Here is a 15,539-nt window from a genome sequence, read left to right as displayed (position 1 = left end):
CAATATTTGTTATTTTCAGTTTTAATAATCTGTGTTAGTTTAATTAAGGGTATATTAGTAATTTTGGTTGTGTTATTCCATTTTCCAAAACCTAACGACACTTAATAAAAAAAAAGAAGGTCTCAGAACAACACTTATATGGGATCGGAGGGAGATTACTACAGTAAAAAACCCGAAAAAAAAAACATACAATAAGAGAGATCTTAAATGAACAAAATTAAATGTATCTTGGCTGACCCTCATCAATCGTCAATTCGAATACGCAGATCTTGGCTGACCCTCATCAATCGTCAATTCGTAGAACACAACAAATTTTAAAGAAGTAATATATTCATTTCAATCTACAAGCAGAAAGATTTTAAAACTACATGCATAAAGATTTTCAATATGCTTTAGGCATGTAAGATTTTCAGAGTCAAATTCTAGTTGCATTAATTAGTATAGTAGAATTCTATTTTGGGGGGTCAATTTTACCAAAATGGAAATGGTAGTATTTCAAGCCGGACGAACATTTTGCTCTCATGATCAAACTATATTAAAATGTCAGAAAAAAAGTCTACAAACAAATCAACAAACAGCATAGTCTAATTAAAATATATAAGACTTTGCTATCATGATCTTTTTTTTTTTTTTTTTTTTTGGCAAAATGCTATCATGATCTAATAGTCTTTTTTTCTATAAACCAGGTCCTGATCATTGGTACATGAGTGGAGATGAATCATTTCTTATCTCTTTTATATATTTTTTTACAAACAAGTACCGTTTTATTAACTTTACCAGCCTAAGCAAAATCTATAAACAAAGAGTCTAGAGACTTTATTCAACGACCTTTCCTGCTAGCCATCGAAACAAAACACTAGTTTTACCGACCAAAGACGAAACACAGTAAGAGAGAGCGAGAGGCATCGAAGCACCACACAACACAACACTATGTTATCATACATGTTTTTGTCTGATCGTATTTATTACAGGTTTGGATTCTCTGGTGTGAACTTGAGAGATATACTGTTCACACAGTGTCGCTCATCCGTAGGTGTAGGGAAACCTTCTCCTTTAAAAACATGACCGAGATGTCCTCCACAAGCTGCACATGTAATCTCAACTCGACTCCCATCTGGATCGGGCTGAGTCAAAAAAATGTAAAAGATGTTTTTTAGCTCAAATCATAATATCCAGTGATAATGATCATCTCTTGGTTGAAAGATCTTACAGTTCGGGTTATGGCTCCGGGGAGTCCGTCAAAGAAAGCTGGCCAACCACAACCAGAGTTGAATTTGGTGGTGGATTTGTAGAGAGGAGTTCCACATCCTGCACAGCAATAGATGCCGTCTTCGAATAGTTTGTTGTATTCTCCTGTTCCTGGATATCTATATTAACATGCGTTGCGTTACCATTAGAAAACTGTTATTGCTAAACTTTACTTCAATCGATATAATACTCATAGTCATCGATGCTTAACCCACAAATAAACTCTATTTGCTTCTTGCTATCAGAGTTAAAAGAACAAATCAAGATCCACGACTAAGGAACATAGTCATGTCACACAGATAAAAATACCTCATGAGAAAATACTAAAAATAGAGTTCATAGCAATAGACACAGCCAAGTGGAACATCATCAACAGAGATCTAATGCCGGAAAAAAAAAATGCGACAACTTGGGAAAAATCTGTTTCAATTCTTAAATCTTTTTCAGGTGGTAGTAAATTCTATTCCACAAACGCTTACTAAACTCAATAGTCATCAACTACATTCCCAATGATTCAACTGTGATCGCAAAAATCTACTTCAATAGGTATAATACTCATCGATGCTTAAACCACAGAGAAACTAACTTCTAATCAAACTCCATTCTGCTTCTTGCTATGAAAGTGAAAAGAACCAAGAAAGATCAAAGTAAGACATACGACTAAGGGAACATTTTCATGCCACACCCACACAAAGCAATCCCTCCTGAGACAATCCTAAAAGTAAAGTTCATATCAAATAAGACAGACAAGCAGAACATCATCAACAGAAATCTGTATGTATGGAGTCTTGAATCTTTCAGGTACTAGTAAATTTTATTCCAGAAACGCTTACTAGTCATTACAATACTATATAGCAACAAACTTGTGTGCATCATGATTCAATGTCAGGACAATACTTTCTAAAGACAAGACTCTGACATGTAAACATCTTGGAACTAGTTCTTCTAGCTACAATTCATTGAAACATACATTGATAATCTAACGCTAGATAACCAATCTGAAACCAACACATGCAAGAACATTACACTATCCTGAATCCAAAAACACTCTAAAAAAATTCCCAAAATTTGAGAAACGAAAACACTTACTCAGTGCCTTTCTGTCTGAGAATCCGAAATTGTTCAGGGGAGAGAATCGCCCGCCACTCGTCCTCTGGCTTATTGACAGATCCTGGAGGAGCAGCCATCGCCACAATACGGCGACCACCGTGGAAGCCTCGTCGACGGAACGAAGAGAAAACTAATCGGGTGGTGGTTCTGAGAGAGGAGGGTGAAGGAGGTTTAACAAAGGCTGATTTAATGGTGGAAACGAAGGTGAGAGATGTGGCTGAAGATAGACGCCCAGGTCCTGCTATAACGTTCAACGCCATTGTTTAGCTTTGTTCCTTCTTCTTTTTTTGTGGATTTTTTCTTTTTCTATTTTTTTTTTTTTCGGTTGTCACTAAGACTATTAATTTGGGCCTCATTATAAGGCCTTTTAGCCCAATTTGGCGGTTTGTACCTTGTCCGTCCTTTAGTGCACCCGGTGTTCAACTTCAACCCCAACCTCCTAATAAGTGGTGGGACTGACACTTTTAGCTAGTAAGGCACATGAGCCGAGGTGAGGTGAGACCTGACAAAAGATAAATCAGAAGTTTAATAGATTCACATGGAAAAGAAAGTAGAGCAACTAACGGCTGGTAAGGTAAAGTAAGAGAAGAAGAAGAGTCGTATTTAAAACATGAGCATGCAAATTTTGACCCCCAATGACTAGTAAAGGAATCCTTTTTTTTTTTTTTTTTTTTTTTTTCTCTTTTATATGATTGTCAACTCCGTCCATATTCCTCTTTCTACTTATGTAAATTGTACGTTTTGAAAACGTGATTCCGCTAGGTTTTTACCATTCTCAACATTTATTTCCACGTTTTGTAAAAGTGGTTATATTATATACGATGCTCATGTTAATTGAAAACATATGACAAGTCTACAAATTTTTGTCTTTAGTGATTACGAAGATATATTCATAATATAAAGAAGAATGATTCTCCTAACAGCAAACCCCTATTACTGCGTCAGCTTAGCCTCCACAGTTCAGCTTCATCACACTGCTTGTTTTGTTTCCTCCAAACGTATCAACATTGTAAATGCAAAGGATGGCTTCATCAAAGGCGAAGAAGGGACTTCACGAGATCTTTCGCCACGTGATGAGAAACCATCAGAATACATTAGACAAAACTGTAAACGCAACTATGTCAATAGGTGAATCTTCAAAAACAGTATCATCGTCGAGTGTAATGCCGCAGATTCTCTCATCGCTAGACTTTTCCAACGTTGATTCGTCCAACACTGGTCAAGGTACCTCTCTATGTCTCTCTCTCTGCTAGTGGAATTTATCCATGTCACTTAGGATCGAATCAAATCTGCTTCAGGTGTCTTTTGTTGTTTTTTTATCATTATTCTTTTTCACACTCTAAAAATGTTATGATTGCTCCAGGTAAACTTAGTGGTAATAACCATCTTCCAACAATACGGGAGTCACGTCGTAAGGTGCAAACAGATCATTACCAGAGAAAAGAGTCATATGCTATGAAGAAGCTTTTGAGAAGATCTGATCAGAAATTTTGCGGTGAACTATGTTTGATTGGTGGGGTATAATGGGAAAAGAATTTGGTGTAAGTGAATACAGCACACTGATTCAAATTTGCAGACAACGAGCGAGGAGAAGCAAAGATGTAGAGTCTGCTCTTGGTCACATTGGGAAGGCTATTGAGTACCATAAAGAAATGAGAAAATGTGGATTCACTATAGAGAAAAGAACTTATGAGCCTTTTCTTAAGTTATTAGTTGATTAAGGAATGGTAGAGGAATTCCAAATTTCCAAAGATGTTATTAGAGATGCAAACCCTGATGCTCTTGGGAAAATTGGCTACTATGAAATGCTTCTTTGGATCCAAGTCGGCGACGAAGAGAAGATCCACGAACTTTGCAGTACAATTGGCGAGAGTGAGACTAGTTCATCAATCCTACAAGGTGAGCACTAAGTTAAGTTTATTGTTATAGTCAGTTGTTAATCTTATGTTTCATCTGCAGTACTCTTAAAGTAACCTTTTGGCCGAACAGAAAACTACCTGGTTGCACTCTTTGAGAAAGACAGAAAAGAAAATCTACAGAGGCTGTTTGAGATTATCGACATTACCAAAGTTTCATCACCGCACCTATTGACGAAGATATTTGGATATCTTGGAAGCTCGCTATTGGAGTCTATTGCAATCAAGTTCTTTAGGGAACTAAGAAAGTGTGGTAAAGGTGATTGTAAATTAACCTTATAGACTTCTGACTCATTATATAGTAGCATGTTAAATACCCTGCAATAATTTCTTAGCATGGTAAACATGGTTTCATTAACATTTACAGATGGAGGAGAGACAGTGCCAAGTCTTATATTTAGCTATGCAACCTGCATCCCAAATTTAACGGTGAGAACTTTCTATATATAATGCTTCATCAAGGCCGTTGTTAACTCAGGTCTTTTCCTTGTATTAGTTCTAGAACATTCGGATTTGGTTTTACCACTTTAATATTTATTGATACGGATTGACAATGCTTCTGACACCTAAGTCTTGCCCTTGATCTTGTTTGGTACTGAAATAGTATATCCTTGGATACATAGGTAATGGTAATAGTCTCAACTAGCACCAAGTTGTAAAGAGTTCCTTATACACCTAACAGTCCATGTTCTCTCATGATATTTGTGGTTAAAAGGTAAAGGATGCTGTTTTGAAGTTCGAAAAGTTGCACAAAGAACTAGATATCAAGCCTTCATCTACATCTTATACTAAGCTTATTACTTATCTTTATGAATCGAATGAGGTACTTTCACGCTTCTTTTGATTTTTTTCGTTCTTTCTGGTCACCTCTAGCTCTGCAGTTGACTCATTGATCATTCCTCTGTATCGTCGTAGGTCGCCACTGCTCTGGATGTAGCTGACAAAATGCGTCAATCAGGCCAGCCATTTGTACATACTATTGATTTAACCAAATTTTTTTAAGTTTTGACATGGTTTACACTATCTCCTCTAATCTAACTGTCGAGAAAGTTGGATTTGGTTGCAGCCTTTTCATTGATAATGAAAGGCTCTTTGAGAGATTCCAAAGATTGTCTTTTTTACATAATGTTAAAACAGGAGTTGATCAGTGTGACAGTGTCTTCGTCACACTTCTCTCTGTTTCAGGTGACTAGGTGAGGTATGGTCTCGAATAAGACTTCTTTAATGGAGTCATGGTCTCATCTCATGGACCATTCTTTAAAGCCTTTAAAGCCAATAACGAGAATATCGAACCACTATCATATAACCATTGTTTTTATAATTCGTTCTGAAACATAAACATCGGATTTGGATTACTATACAAACTACACATAACGACTCGTTACCAAGTAAAGAAATTACACATTCTTTTTTTTGGTTTTTTCTTTTTAAGAGATTGTAAAACAAAGATCGAACTCGTGAGGTACAAGGAAGCACATAATAATACGGTTTTTATCAAGCAGCTCTTGCAAGAAGTTGAAGAGTTTCAGGAACATCAGAAGGATCAATGAATCTCCTAGTCGTAATCCTCTTTGGTACAACCACAGTCAACACACCATCTTCATAACCAGCTGATATCCCGATCATATCTATCGATTCCGGTAACCGGAATTTTCTCTTAAAACTCTTCAACGGCGGATCCGGTGATCCAGCCGTCGCCTCCGTTCGTATGATTAAGTATATCGAATCTTCGATCTCAACTTTTATTTCTTCTTTCCTTAACCCTGATTAAGCAAAAATAACAACAAAATATGAAGAAAAGAAAACTACACAAGATAATCTTTTACAAATGTGTGGTGGTGATAAAATATACTTAAGTTAGAGATAAAGCTAAGTAGTACCAGGGAGATCAACAGAGAAAGTGTGAGAATCTGGAGACTGAGACCAACGAACATGATTCTCTTGGTAGCTATTAAAAGACTGAGAAGATAAAACATATTCCCACGGCATCACTTGAACTCTCTGAAAGTCCATTTTTTTTTCTAAGTATATTTGCTTCTTCTTCTTCTTCTTCTTCTTTTTTTCTTGTGGATTGAATGATTTTGGTTGCTATTTATAGTAAAGAAAAAAAGATGACCCCAGCTGAACCATTTGAGCAAGTTGTTGTCTAACTAACTTGAAAAAGTCGATAATAAATGAGACAATAAATATAGATCAATTGAAAAGTCGATAATTAGGTTGGTTGAGTTTGATTTACGAGAAAACAAAAAAAAAAGTTAAAAAACACTCTTGTCGACTCACTCACAAGTAGAGCAGTTCTTGATATTCTTGAAAAGGAAATAAACTTGCTAAAAAAACATTTTTGCCGACAAGCTTCTACTTTAAAGTTTGATGAGGCGAATTTGATTGGATGGAATGATAAAGTTTTTAGTTATTAACCACTAAATAATAATATTGTTCCCTTCAAAATAAATTTTTTAATTTTAGGCACCTACTTATTTAATAATGTATTTTTTTTCATATTACTATCATCAATAACATTAAACTTATATTTCCAACCACTCATTTGGTTCACATTGCAACTTGAAGATGGCTAACTATATACACAAAGTATAGGAAAATACATATGTATTACATGGCCATATGCATGAACTATATGACGTTATGTGGTCAACATCATAAACATACAATCCGGTACACTGGTCGACTGACTCCAGCGAAGACCAACGTTGACTCCGGTGTTGACCAAAAAAATGTATTAATTTTTTTTTCTATTAAAAATCAAAAATAAGAAATATTATATGTAAACATTTTTGTTTTTCATGATTAAAAAATATATTCAGTTCAATATCTAAATATTTTTATATATCTCTAACTTATTCATTCTTATAATTAGTTAGTAATTTTTATTTTTAAAGCTAAAATAATGATTAATTATAAATCTTTGATAATAAGATTATTTAAATACTACAAAATCATAAAATCAAATTCAGCTACTTTCATTATAAAAATAATATGCAAAAGATTGAGTATATGACTCTTTACTTTATAGTTTGCATAGTAAATGTTGTATAAAATTTTAGATACTTTTACTATAAAATTTGCATACTCTTAATAACATGTATACAACAACAAAATAAATTCACAATATTTACTTCTAATATATAAAAGATAAATATACAAAAAATTGATTTTAGCTAAACAATATAGAGGGTATGTTTGCAAAAGGGTATAAAATAAGAATATTTTTGCAAATACCTTTATATTACATCTTGAAAATAATTATCAATGATTTTTATTTAACTATTAGTTTATGTTTTTAAAATAAAAATTAATTAATTATAAGAATGAATACATTAGAGATATATAAAAATATTAATATATTGAATATGTTTTTAATCATGAAAAACTATTAATGATTTAATATATATTTTTTTAAAAAATTTAGAATATAATTTTTTTAGTCAACGTCAAAGTCAACGTCGGTGTTTGCCGGAGTCAATCGACCGGTGTATTGGATTGTATGTCTATGGTGTTGACCACATAACGTCGTATAGTTCATGCATGTGGCCATATAATACATATATATTTCGTGTAGTTAGGGATACAATAGTATACTTGGTATGTGTAACCATGTATTTGTGTAATTAGCCATTTTTTCCATAAAAAATAGGCCACTTGCCTAGAATATTAACTTTATTGCGGTTAATTTTCTCAAAGAGGAAATTTTACAGAACGGTAAGGGAAAAAGAGAAAAAATTACAGGACCCATTTACATATATGTTTACTTACTCAATTACCCTCAATTACATAGTTTAATTACATTAATGCCACTACACTCCGAACATGAAACCTTTGCTGGGGTTTATCGCCGGGTTTTATGATTCATCTTCTCCGATCTCATCATCTTTAAACCCTTTGATACAGGAGGAGTGTGAGTTCGGTTTCTAGGTCTTGATTTCGATTTTTGTAAATGTAAAGAGAGATATAATGGTTTTAAAGGCGAAGAAAAGCTTAGGCGCTGTGTTCCGCCTTGCGATGAGAAACTCCACCAAGACTGCTAAACCCAAACCTATAGATTCACCAATTCCAGAGACTGGACTAGGTAAAATACGTCTCTTGCTTCTCTCTGATTGGCCCATTTCATAAAAATTGAGACTTTCTTATTGAAACCCTTCTGTTTTGTTGGAACAGTGTCAACGAGTTTTATGCCGGAGATTCTCTCAACGCTTAAGTCTTCCGACGATTCGTCAATTACTGGTCAAGGTACCTTCTTTTATGTCTCTCTGTTAGTGGAATGGTACAATCTAATTTCAAAATTTGATTTTTTTTCCAATTTGGTTCTTGTTTGTAGATCTTGCGGAACCGGCACTTGCTGGTCAGGTCTCCTCTGCTTTAGATGGTATGTGTGTTTGTACACTTCATTTGGTACTTCTTTCTGAGGCAATGTGTAATGTGATGATTGTTTTCAGTTAGATTTAGTGATTTTAGTCTACTTCAAGAAAGGAATGGTTCGAAGAAGGCGTTGGAAAGCTGTAGTATCCTGCCTAGGAACATTTGTTCCTCTCAAAGGCCTAAACTGGCTTCACGTGTTAGGATGCAGACAGATAATTACCAGAAGAAGCAGTCAGAGATTATGGAGAGGCTTGCCAAGGGATGTGTTCAGAAGCTAGGCACTGAGACTATGGTTGCGGTGTTGAATAAAATGGGGAAAGAAGCGGGTGAAAAAGATTACAATGCAATGACTAAACTTTGCATATCACGCGCGAGGAGAAGCAATGATGCAGAGTATGCTCTTGATCAGATTGGGAAGGCAATTGAACATCTCAAAGAAATGAGACAACTTGGTTTCGCTATAAGAGAAGGAGCTTATGGACCCTTTTTTAAGTACTTGGTTGATATGGAAATGGTAGAGGAATTCATGATACTCAAGGAGTTTATTAAGGAGGCAAGTCCTGAGTCCCGTGGGAGACTTGTCTATTATGAAATGCTTCTTTGGATCCAAGTCGACGATGAAGAGAGGATCCACAAACTTTGTAATACAGTTGATGATAGTGGGCTAAGTTTATCAACCTTACAAGGTATGCCACACACTGTAAATGTATCATTATATTCATTTAGAATTCTGAGTTTATAATTTGCTCCAACTCTCAAAAAGTAACCTTTTGGTGTCCTTAAACAGAATATTATTTGGTGGCACTGTGTGAGAAAGACAGTAAGGAAAATCTTCAAAAGCTGTTAGAGATTATCGACATAACAAAAGTATCTTCACCAGAGGCATTGAAAAGCATATTTGGATACCTTGGAAAATTGGTGTCGGCATCTGTTGCAGTGAAGCTACTTTGGGACCTAAGAGACTGTGGTAAAGGTGGGATATAAATCAATTGAAATAACCTGGTACTGTTTACCGTATTGGTATTATGAAATTTAAAGGTGGATGTATACTTCATTATATAGTTGCAATGAGGGATTCGTATTTGATACAAACTATTTTTTTTTACTGATGACTCATTTAGTAGAATTGTAACATGGTTTCTTGATATGTTCAGATGGAGTGGAGACAGTTTCAAATCTCATATCCAACTATGCAACTTGCATCCCAAATTCAACGGTGAGGACTTGATATATATAGTGCTTGCAAATTTATTGAGGCAGTTGGTAACTCTGGTATTTTCCTTGTTTTCTTCTTTTGCATCTGATTATCATGGTAATTTTTGTTCATTGACAATGTTTCTTGAACCCAAGTCTCGTCCTAGATCTTTTTTGGTATTGAAATAGATATAACTAGTGTGTGTTAAATCACTTTGATTCCAAGTTTTCTGTCATCCTTGATCCGTTAAGATCTTCTAGCTAAATGTTATCTCTTTTCTCACTTTTTGGTATTTAATTTCTTAACTTAGTGTAGAACACATATACATTGGCAATTGTTTTTTCTCCCAATGATAAATGATACATCGATTAGTGTCTCCCAAAATGTTTACATGATGTGAGGTCCTAACATGCTTTGATGTTCTGACTCCTATGCCATTTTTCAGTTACAAATGAATGTAAGTAACTAATCAACTAATCGTTATTATTGTCTGGAAATGGTAGCAGCCTCCATTTACAGAAACTGAGATTGAAGTCACTTACATCTCCAAAGTATCGTTAAGTTGTTAAAGCTTCTTTTTAAGTTAGCCTATGGGTCCTAACCGTCCATGTTCTTACATATTTTGGTGACTAAAGGTAGAGGATGCCATTTTCAAGTTTAACAAGTTGCATGAAGAACTAGATGTCGTGCCGTCATCGACATCGTATGAGAATCTTGTTAGTTATCTTTGTGGCTCAAATGAGGTATTTGTACGCTTCTATTACTCTCATTTTCAACTTTCATTTCCGTTACTCTCCTGGATCCCTGAATCCTGATAATTCCTTTGTGTTGTAGGTGGTCACTGCTCTTGATATAGTTGACAATATGTGTGAAGCAGGTCTGGTAATATCGGCAAACATCCTGCACTCTTTGTTACAGGCCATTGAGCAGATTCTTGAATTTAATTTGGTACGGGCCTTTTTTTGTTGATTGAATTCATTATATGTTCTACATCCAATAAAACAGCTAATTTTAGGCTGGTCATTGTTATGCTCTTGATAGACCACCGACATCGTCTTTCTCATACTCATGTTCAACCAGAGTTGTGTTTGATCATACTTTTTCTGTTTCAGGTGCAAAGAATCTATTCAATAATGAGCAACAAGAGTGTGAAGCCAAATAGTGAGACTTTTAGGAGATCGATAAACTTGTGCATACGAATCAAAGATGTAACTTATTTCGTATTCTATCAGCTTAAGTTCCTTCCTGTCGTGAACAATTTGCTCTCAACCTATTGATTCCGTGCAGTTTGAAGGTGCATATAATATGCTTGGTAATTTGAAGAATTTCAATTTGGCACCGAACTCTAGCATGTACAATCCTATACTGGCAGGATATTTCCGGGAGGTAATATCTTAAGCTCTCTTTTCAATTTTTTCTTTGTCTCATTTATGTTAGGATTTATCAACTATCGTCCTTTAATCACTAATATTGAAATATGCATGATAATAAGATTGTTGAACATGCAAAGAAACATATCTCGTCTAACTTTCTATTGTAGCATAAATGTGTATCGAACAGGCAGGTAGCTGTTGACAAACAATTGGTATAGCTGAAATTATTTGCAGATCTAAACCGATGGATAGTTCATCTCTGTGTCTTTTGTATTGTCTCGCGAGTCGTTTATTACATACATTTTTGTATGGTTTTGAAGAAAAAAGTGAGCAGTGCCTTAAAAGTCCTTGAGGAAATGAAAGAAGCTGATGTTAAACCTGATTCCATGACTTTTAGCTATCTAATAAACTATTGCGACGAGGAGGAGGCTATTTCGGAGGTATTTTACTGATATTTTACCTCGTCCAAGTCTTCTTCTTCTTCTTCTTCTTCTTCTTGAAATTGGATACCTAATGAACACTATCTCTGGATAGTGTTGTGTTGTCAGTTGTGTTGTGTTGTCACTATCTCTTGTTGTGTTGTCAGTTGTCTTACCCATCTATACATACTTAAAAATGCTAGTGTATGATTGAAATATCAGGAAGAGATAATATACATACATAATCTGTGTGTGTGTGTGTGTTTTTTTTTGTTGTTATTTTAAAGTATTACGAGGAGATGAAGCAAGCAGGACTTGAAGCTAATAAGCACGTTTACATGTCCCTTATTAAAGCATATGCATCATGCGGACAGTTTGACAAGGCAAAACAAGTAAGTATGCGTATTCTATGTTCTTTTAAAAGTTCTAGAATAATTATATTCATGATTTAGTTGGTAAGAGCTCAAGCTTTTTTTTTTTACTTTAGGTGCTCATGGACCGGGGAGTTCCGACGAAGGATCGCAATGAGCTGAAAAGTGTGCTTATATCTGCTCTGGCGACAAATGGAAATATAACAGATGCTTTAAGTATTTATGAAGAAATGAAGATATCTGGCTGCACCGTAGAGCCAAAAGCTATTATATCTCTTATAGTAAGTTTCAAGTTTGAACTTTAGTCATAGTTTTTTCTCATTAATTAGCCCACTAATAGTGAATTAGAGATACCATAACGTATTGCAATGATCTCAAAACTTTTTTATTCTGTAGGATAACTCTGATTCAAACGCAGAGTTGAGTACGTTGGTTCAACTCACTCATGAGCTGCGTGATTGTAAATTTTGGATTGATGGCTTCTTCAAAACTATCGTGTTTTCTATTCGCAACAATAAATCAAGGTACAGTGGATTTTGCGTGTTTTTTGTTTAGTTCACACGCGTACCCCATCGTTTCTAATTATCCTGTGATTTATTCAACCCCTTTTGTATAGCTCTATTCTTGATTTGCTAGAGCAGACTAAAAACCACTTGTCCAAGGATGACATCGCTGTGGAATATTGGTTTGAAGAGGTCCGATTCTATTTCTCATATGAAATCTTGGAAAATTCTGGTGTGTATTATTTTCTGAACTCTTGGCATCTTATTGTTGGAATCAGGTGTTTAGGTCAATAGCAGACACAGAGTCTAGTGATGTGAAGCTAGGACTGGACTTGGTGAGCTTTATGAAGGAAGAGCTTGAGTTGTATCCTTCAAGAAAATGTCTAGATTTTCTTCTACATGCTTGTGTCAATGCCAAAGATAAGCAGAGCGCTCTACTGGTATGGAAAGAGTACCAATTTTCAGAACTTCCTTACAATGTCCTCAACTATTTAAGGCAAGCGCTCTTTAATCTCCTACATTCAAAAAATGATTTTGAACTTGGCTTTTTGCTTAGTAGAAAGTTTGTCTTCTGGTGAGGGAGATGTATAATGAGTTCTTGGTTATATGGTCCACAGGATGTATCAGGTTCTAGTAGCTGCAGGAGATTCGAAAGGTGCAAAGGCAATAGTATCAAAGATTCCAAATGATGATGCAGATGCCAAATGTATAATTAACGAAAGCCGTATTGTATTTACTCCAAAACCGAAAAGCAAAAAGTCTAAAAAGAAACAATTAGTTCTCCAAGCAAAGTAGGATGATTGGTTAAAATCCCACATTGTATGAGATTTTTGTACAGAAGTGAACACTATTGCCACTATAATGGCTAAGTTGTCTTTAATTCGAACGGTTATTACAACATTAAGACAAGTCTTTTATGTATTCACCCCAAGAATGAAGCCGTTGCTGTAACAGGGAAGATTGCTGGACTTTGCACAAGTCCTCACAGGTGAGCGGAAAGGGTTAGGAGCAACCGGATGTGATATATTCAGCCCTGCATTACGCAAAACTGACTTTGCATTTCCGCAAGCTTCTTCTGTCTTATCAGTGAAGAAACCGGGGATGCCCATATTGTTCATCGTCTCAACCGCTCCCGCCCAGCTCGAGTACCCATCGAGGTCACAATTTAAAGCTACAATGATATCCGGTGAACTCAGGTATGTTACCTCCTCTTGGTACAAACCTTTCACAAAGCTCACCTTAACTCTGCTGTTTGTCGTTGAAGTGGTTGCTATTGTACCAGATAAGTCAGATGGAACTTCAGGTCCGATCATTATGATCTGCACGGTTCCTAAACCATTAAGCAAGTGATTGATCTCTGCAAAGGCTTTGATCCAGTCAAGTTCTCGTTCTGGACCTAAGTAATGGACAGTTACTTCTTTACCTTTCAGCAACAGATTCTTGGAATGGGTGCTTACTGATGTTAGTATGTGGTAAAGGGTTAAAGGGTAACAGAGAATGTCAGCAACCGGGCTTGACCGTGGTAGACACCGTAAATCATAGTAATCTGACCAATCTGACATGAGGTTTAGACCGGGGGAACGCCCGTTGTTCAGACTCTGAATAGGTAAATCTTGTGGATAGTCTCCTTCCTCTAGCCCTCCCCATAATTCAGATTGTGCATCTGAGGAGAAACAGTGTAATAGTCCAAAAGGTTGGTGAGAATAGCAACTGCATTGTCTTCTCCACATTCCCTTTTTATGGATGCCGAAAGATCCAAGCCATTCACATGGGTTTTCAGCATAACACGAGAAAGAGAAGATCTTTAGCTTGTGCTCTTCTTCTCTACTCATCATAGCTTCATAGAGACTGCAAACACTCCGGTGCATTTCTCGCCAGTGCCGTTTCTCACAGTCTGAACCACAGTAGATGGTTGCACGGCAATGGCTACAACAAACACACTCACCTCTATGAACAGCTTTCTCACACATTGTGCACCTGCTTAAACCTGCATCTTCACCATTATTACCAACGCGCAAATTGGTCATTCCTGAAACTAAGTCCAACGCTTCATCTTCGTGTGCCAACACAGCTTTCTTGGACTTCTGATCATATGATTGTCCAGGAGGATGTGAAACCGTAACAGCAACAAAGTCATGGCCCTTGAACATCTCTGGTGGCCACTGAACATCAACAGTCTCAATAAAAGGCGAAAACGTTACCATCCTTGGCAACCCCCTGACTTGCATCTCCTCTTCAAGCAAAGGATGAACCAAAGAAAGAGCTTTCATTACTGCAAACACAAGCCTAAGCTCTTCCAGTGTCGGGCTTCTGAACTGGAGCTCACCAGAGGTAGTGCACCGCGCTACATCAATGACCGGAAACCGATCGGTTCCAGAAACTTCTAAAGACAAAGACTTAACCATCCTCTTGTTAGAAGGAAACAACAACGATTCAAGCTCATAAGTAACCCTTAAAACCTCAACATTAGGAACTCTGGCCATTTCCCATGAATCATCAGTCATTTTCAGCGCATAGCTCATGGACCTATATATATAAAACGCTATATCACCACCATCCCCTCCTATGAAGTGAACACATTGGAAAGGCTGTCTCTTTCCTGACCAATCTGAGTCTTTCCCAACCCGAACACCGAACAAATGGCCCGGTCTGAGCCTCTTCCATGGCTCACTTCTATATAAAGAAGCTGAAGCTCTAAATATGGATTGAACAATGTTGGAAGATATACCTTCAACTTTCATAATACAAACACCGGATCCAGGTCCTAGACCAGGACCTGACCCGAATTGTTCTTGAAACCTACCAAATAAGTTCTTCAAATGCAAATCCATTCTTCAAACTAAAACCCCAAAAGAGTCAGATCTGAGTAAAACAAGAAACCTGGAATCCCACAATATGCAGCAATAAAGGTATAGTAGTAACAGAGAAAGATAAAAACTTAAGGTTCAACCTGTAAAACCCAAGCAGAGAAAAAAAGAAAAAGCTCAGATGAGTCATTGTGCATTGGGTACTGTAATTTGAATTCTAGTA

At 36.2% G+C, this 15,539-nt stretch overlaps 4 protein-coding genes across 6 annotated transcripts; 1 reads left to right on the top strand and 3 right to left on the bottom strand.

The window, feature by feature from the left end:
- Positions 1-741: 741 nt before the first annotated feature.
- On the bottom strand, positions 742-2,855 carry LOC104718137 (peptide methionine sulfoxide reductase B2, chloroplastic). Of its 2 annotated transcripts, none has more exons than XM_087469364.1 (3): positions 2,338-2,855; positions 1,211-1,367; positions 742-1,124 (listed from the first exon to the last, which is right to left on the bottom strand). In XM_087469364.1, the coding sequence occupies exons 1-3, from the start codon at positions 2,616-2,618 to the stop codon at positions 966-968; spliced, it is 597 nt and encodes a 198-aa protein (XP_087325490.1). In that variant the 5' UTR covers positions 2,619-2,855; the 3' UTR covers positions 742-965. The 2 variants fall into 2 exon arrangements, with proteins under 2 accessions (XP_087325490.1, XP_087325491.1); XM_087469365.1 differs by having other exon boundaries at positions 742-1,114; positions 2,338-2,660.
- Positions 2,856-5,570: 2,715 nt separating this feature from the next.
- LOC104718136 (15.4 kDa class V heat shock protein) lies at positions 5,571-6,458 on the bottom strand. The gene is made up of 2 exons (XM_010435812.2): positions 6,155-6,458; positions 5,571-6,037 (listed from the first exon to the last, which is right to left on the bottom strand). Exons 1-2 carry the CDS (start codon positions 6,285-6,287, stop codon positions 5,769-5,771), a joined length of 402 nt encoding a protein of 133 aa, XP_010434114.1. The 5' UTR covers positions 6,288-6,458; the 3' UTR covers positions 5,571-5,768.
- A 1,603-nt stretch (positions 6,459-8,061) lies between these two features.
- LOC104718135 (pentatricopeptide repeat-containing protein At4g21880, mitochondrial) lies at positions 8,062-13,409 on the top strand. 2 transcript variants are annotated; one of them, XR_015568838.1, is made up of 17 exons: positions 8,062-8,358; positions 8,448-8,519; positions 8,608-8,655; positions 8,726-9,334; positions 9,436-9,621; positions 9,803-9,864; positions 10,479-10,586; positions 10,678-10,791; positions 10,956-11,051; positions 11,131-11,229; positions 11,614-11,656; positions 11,923-12,027; positions 12,123-12,287; positions 12,403-12,530; positions 12,623-12,701; positions 12,788-13,005; positions 13,127-13,409. XR_015568838.1 is itself a non-coding variant. In XM_010435811.3 (17 exons), the coding sequence occupies exons 1-17, from the start codon at positions 8,244-8,246 to the stop codon at positions 13,302-13,304; spliced, it is 2,502 nt and encodes an 833-aa protein (XP_010434113.1). In that variant the 5' UTR covers positions 8,062-8,243; the 3' UTR covers positions 13,305-13,409. The 2 variants fall into 2 exon arrangements, 1 of the variants encoding a protein (XP_010434113.1); XM_010435811.3 differs by having other exon boundaries at positions 11,537-11,656.
- Positions 13,222-15,340, bottom strand: LOC104718133 (uncharacterized). Its single transcript, XM_010435810.3, has one exon. The coding sequence runs from the start codon at positions 15,338-15,340 to the stop codon at positions 13,424-13,426; it is 1,917 nt and encodes a 638-aa protein (XP_010434112.1). The 3' UTR covers positions 13,222-13,423.
- Positions 15,341-15,539: the final 199 nt, after the last annotated feature.

The sequence above is a fragment of the Camelina sativa genome, chromosome 10 (genome assembly GCF_030686135.1).
Source record: "Camelina sativa cultivar CO46 ecotype springtype chromosome 10, ASM3068613v1".
NCBI classification, from domain to species: domain Eukaryota; kingdom Viridiplantae; phylum Streptophyta; class Magnoliopsida; order Brassicales; family Brassicaceae; genus Camelina; species Camelina sativa.
Note: the sequence above shows the minus strand (reverse complement) of the source record. Positions and strands in the feature narration are given on the sequence as shown.

Bases quoted from the DNA above. Each gene is read 5' to 3' on its own strand.
- LOC104718137 (XM_087469364.1), bottom strand. From the start codon at position 2,618: ATGGCGTTGAACGTTATAGCAGGACCTGGGCGTCTATCTTCAGCCACA. The intron at 1,368-2,337 runs GTAAGTGTTTTC...ATGTTAATATAG, and splicing joins CTCAGACAGAAAGGCACTGA to ATATCCAGGAACAGGAGAAT. The intron at 1,125-1,210 runs GTAAGATCTTTC...TTTTTGACTCAG, and splicing joins CCGGAGCCATAACCCGAACT to CCCGATCCAGATGGGAGTCG.
- LOC104718136 (XM_010435812.2), bottom strand. From the start codon at position 6,287: ATGGACTTTCAGAGAGTTCAAGTGATGCCGTGGGAATATGTTTTATCT. The intron at 6,038-6,154 runs GTACTACTTAGC...TTGCTTAATCAG, and splicing joins TTTCTCTGTTGATCTCCCTG to GGTTAAGGAAAGAAGAAATA.
- LOC104718135 (XM_010435811.3), top strand. From the start codon at position 8,244: ATGGTTTTAAAGGCGAAGAAAAGCTTAGGCGCTGTGTTCCGCCTTGCG. The intron at 10,792-10,955 runs GTACGGGCCTTT...TTTCTGTTTCAG, and splicing joins AGATTCTTGAATTTAATTTG to GTGCAAAGAATCTATTCAAT. The intron at 12,028-12,122 runs GTAAGTATGCGT...TTTTTACTTTAG, and splicing joins AGTTTGACAAGGCAAAACAA to GTGCTCATGGACCGGGGAGT.
- LOC104718133 (XM_010435810.3), bottom strand. From the start codon at position 15,340: ATGGATTTGCATTTGAAGAACTTATTTGGTAGGTTTCAAGAACAATTC.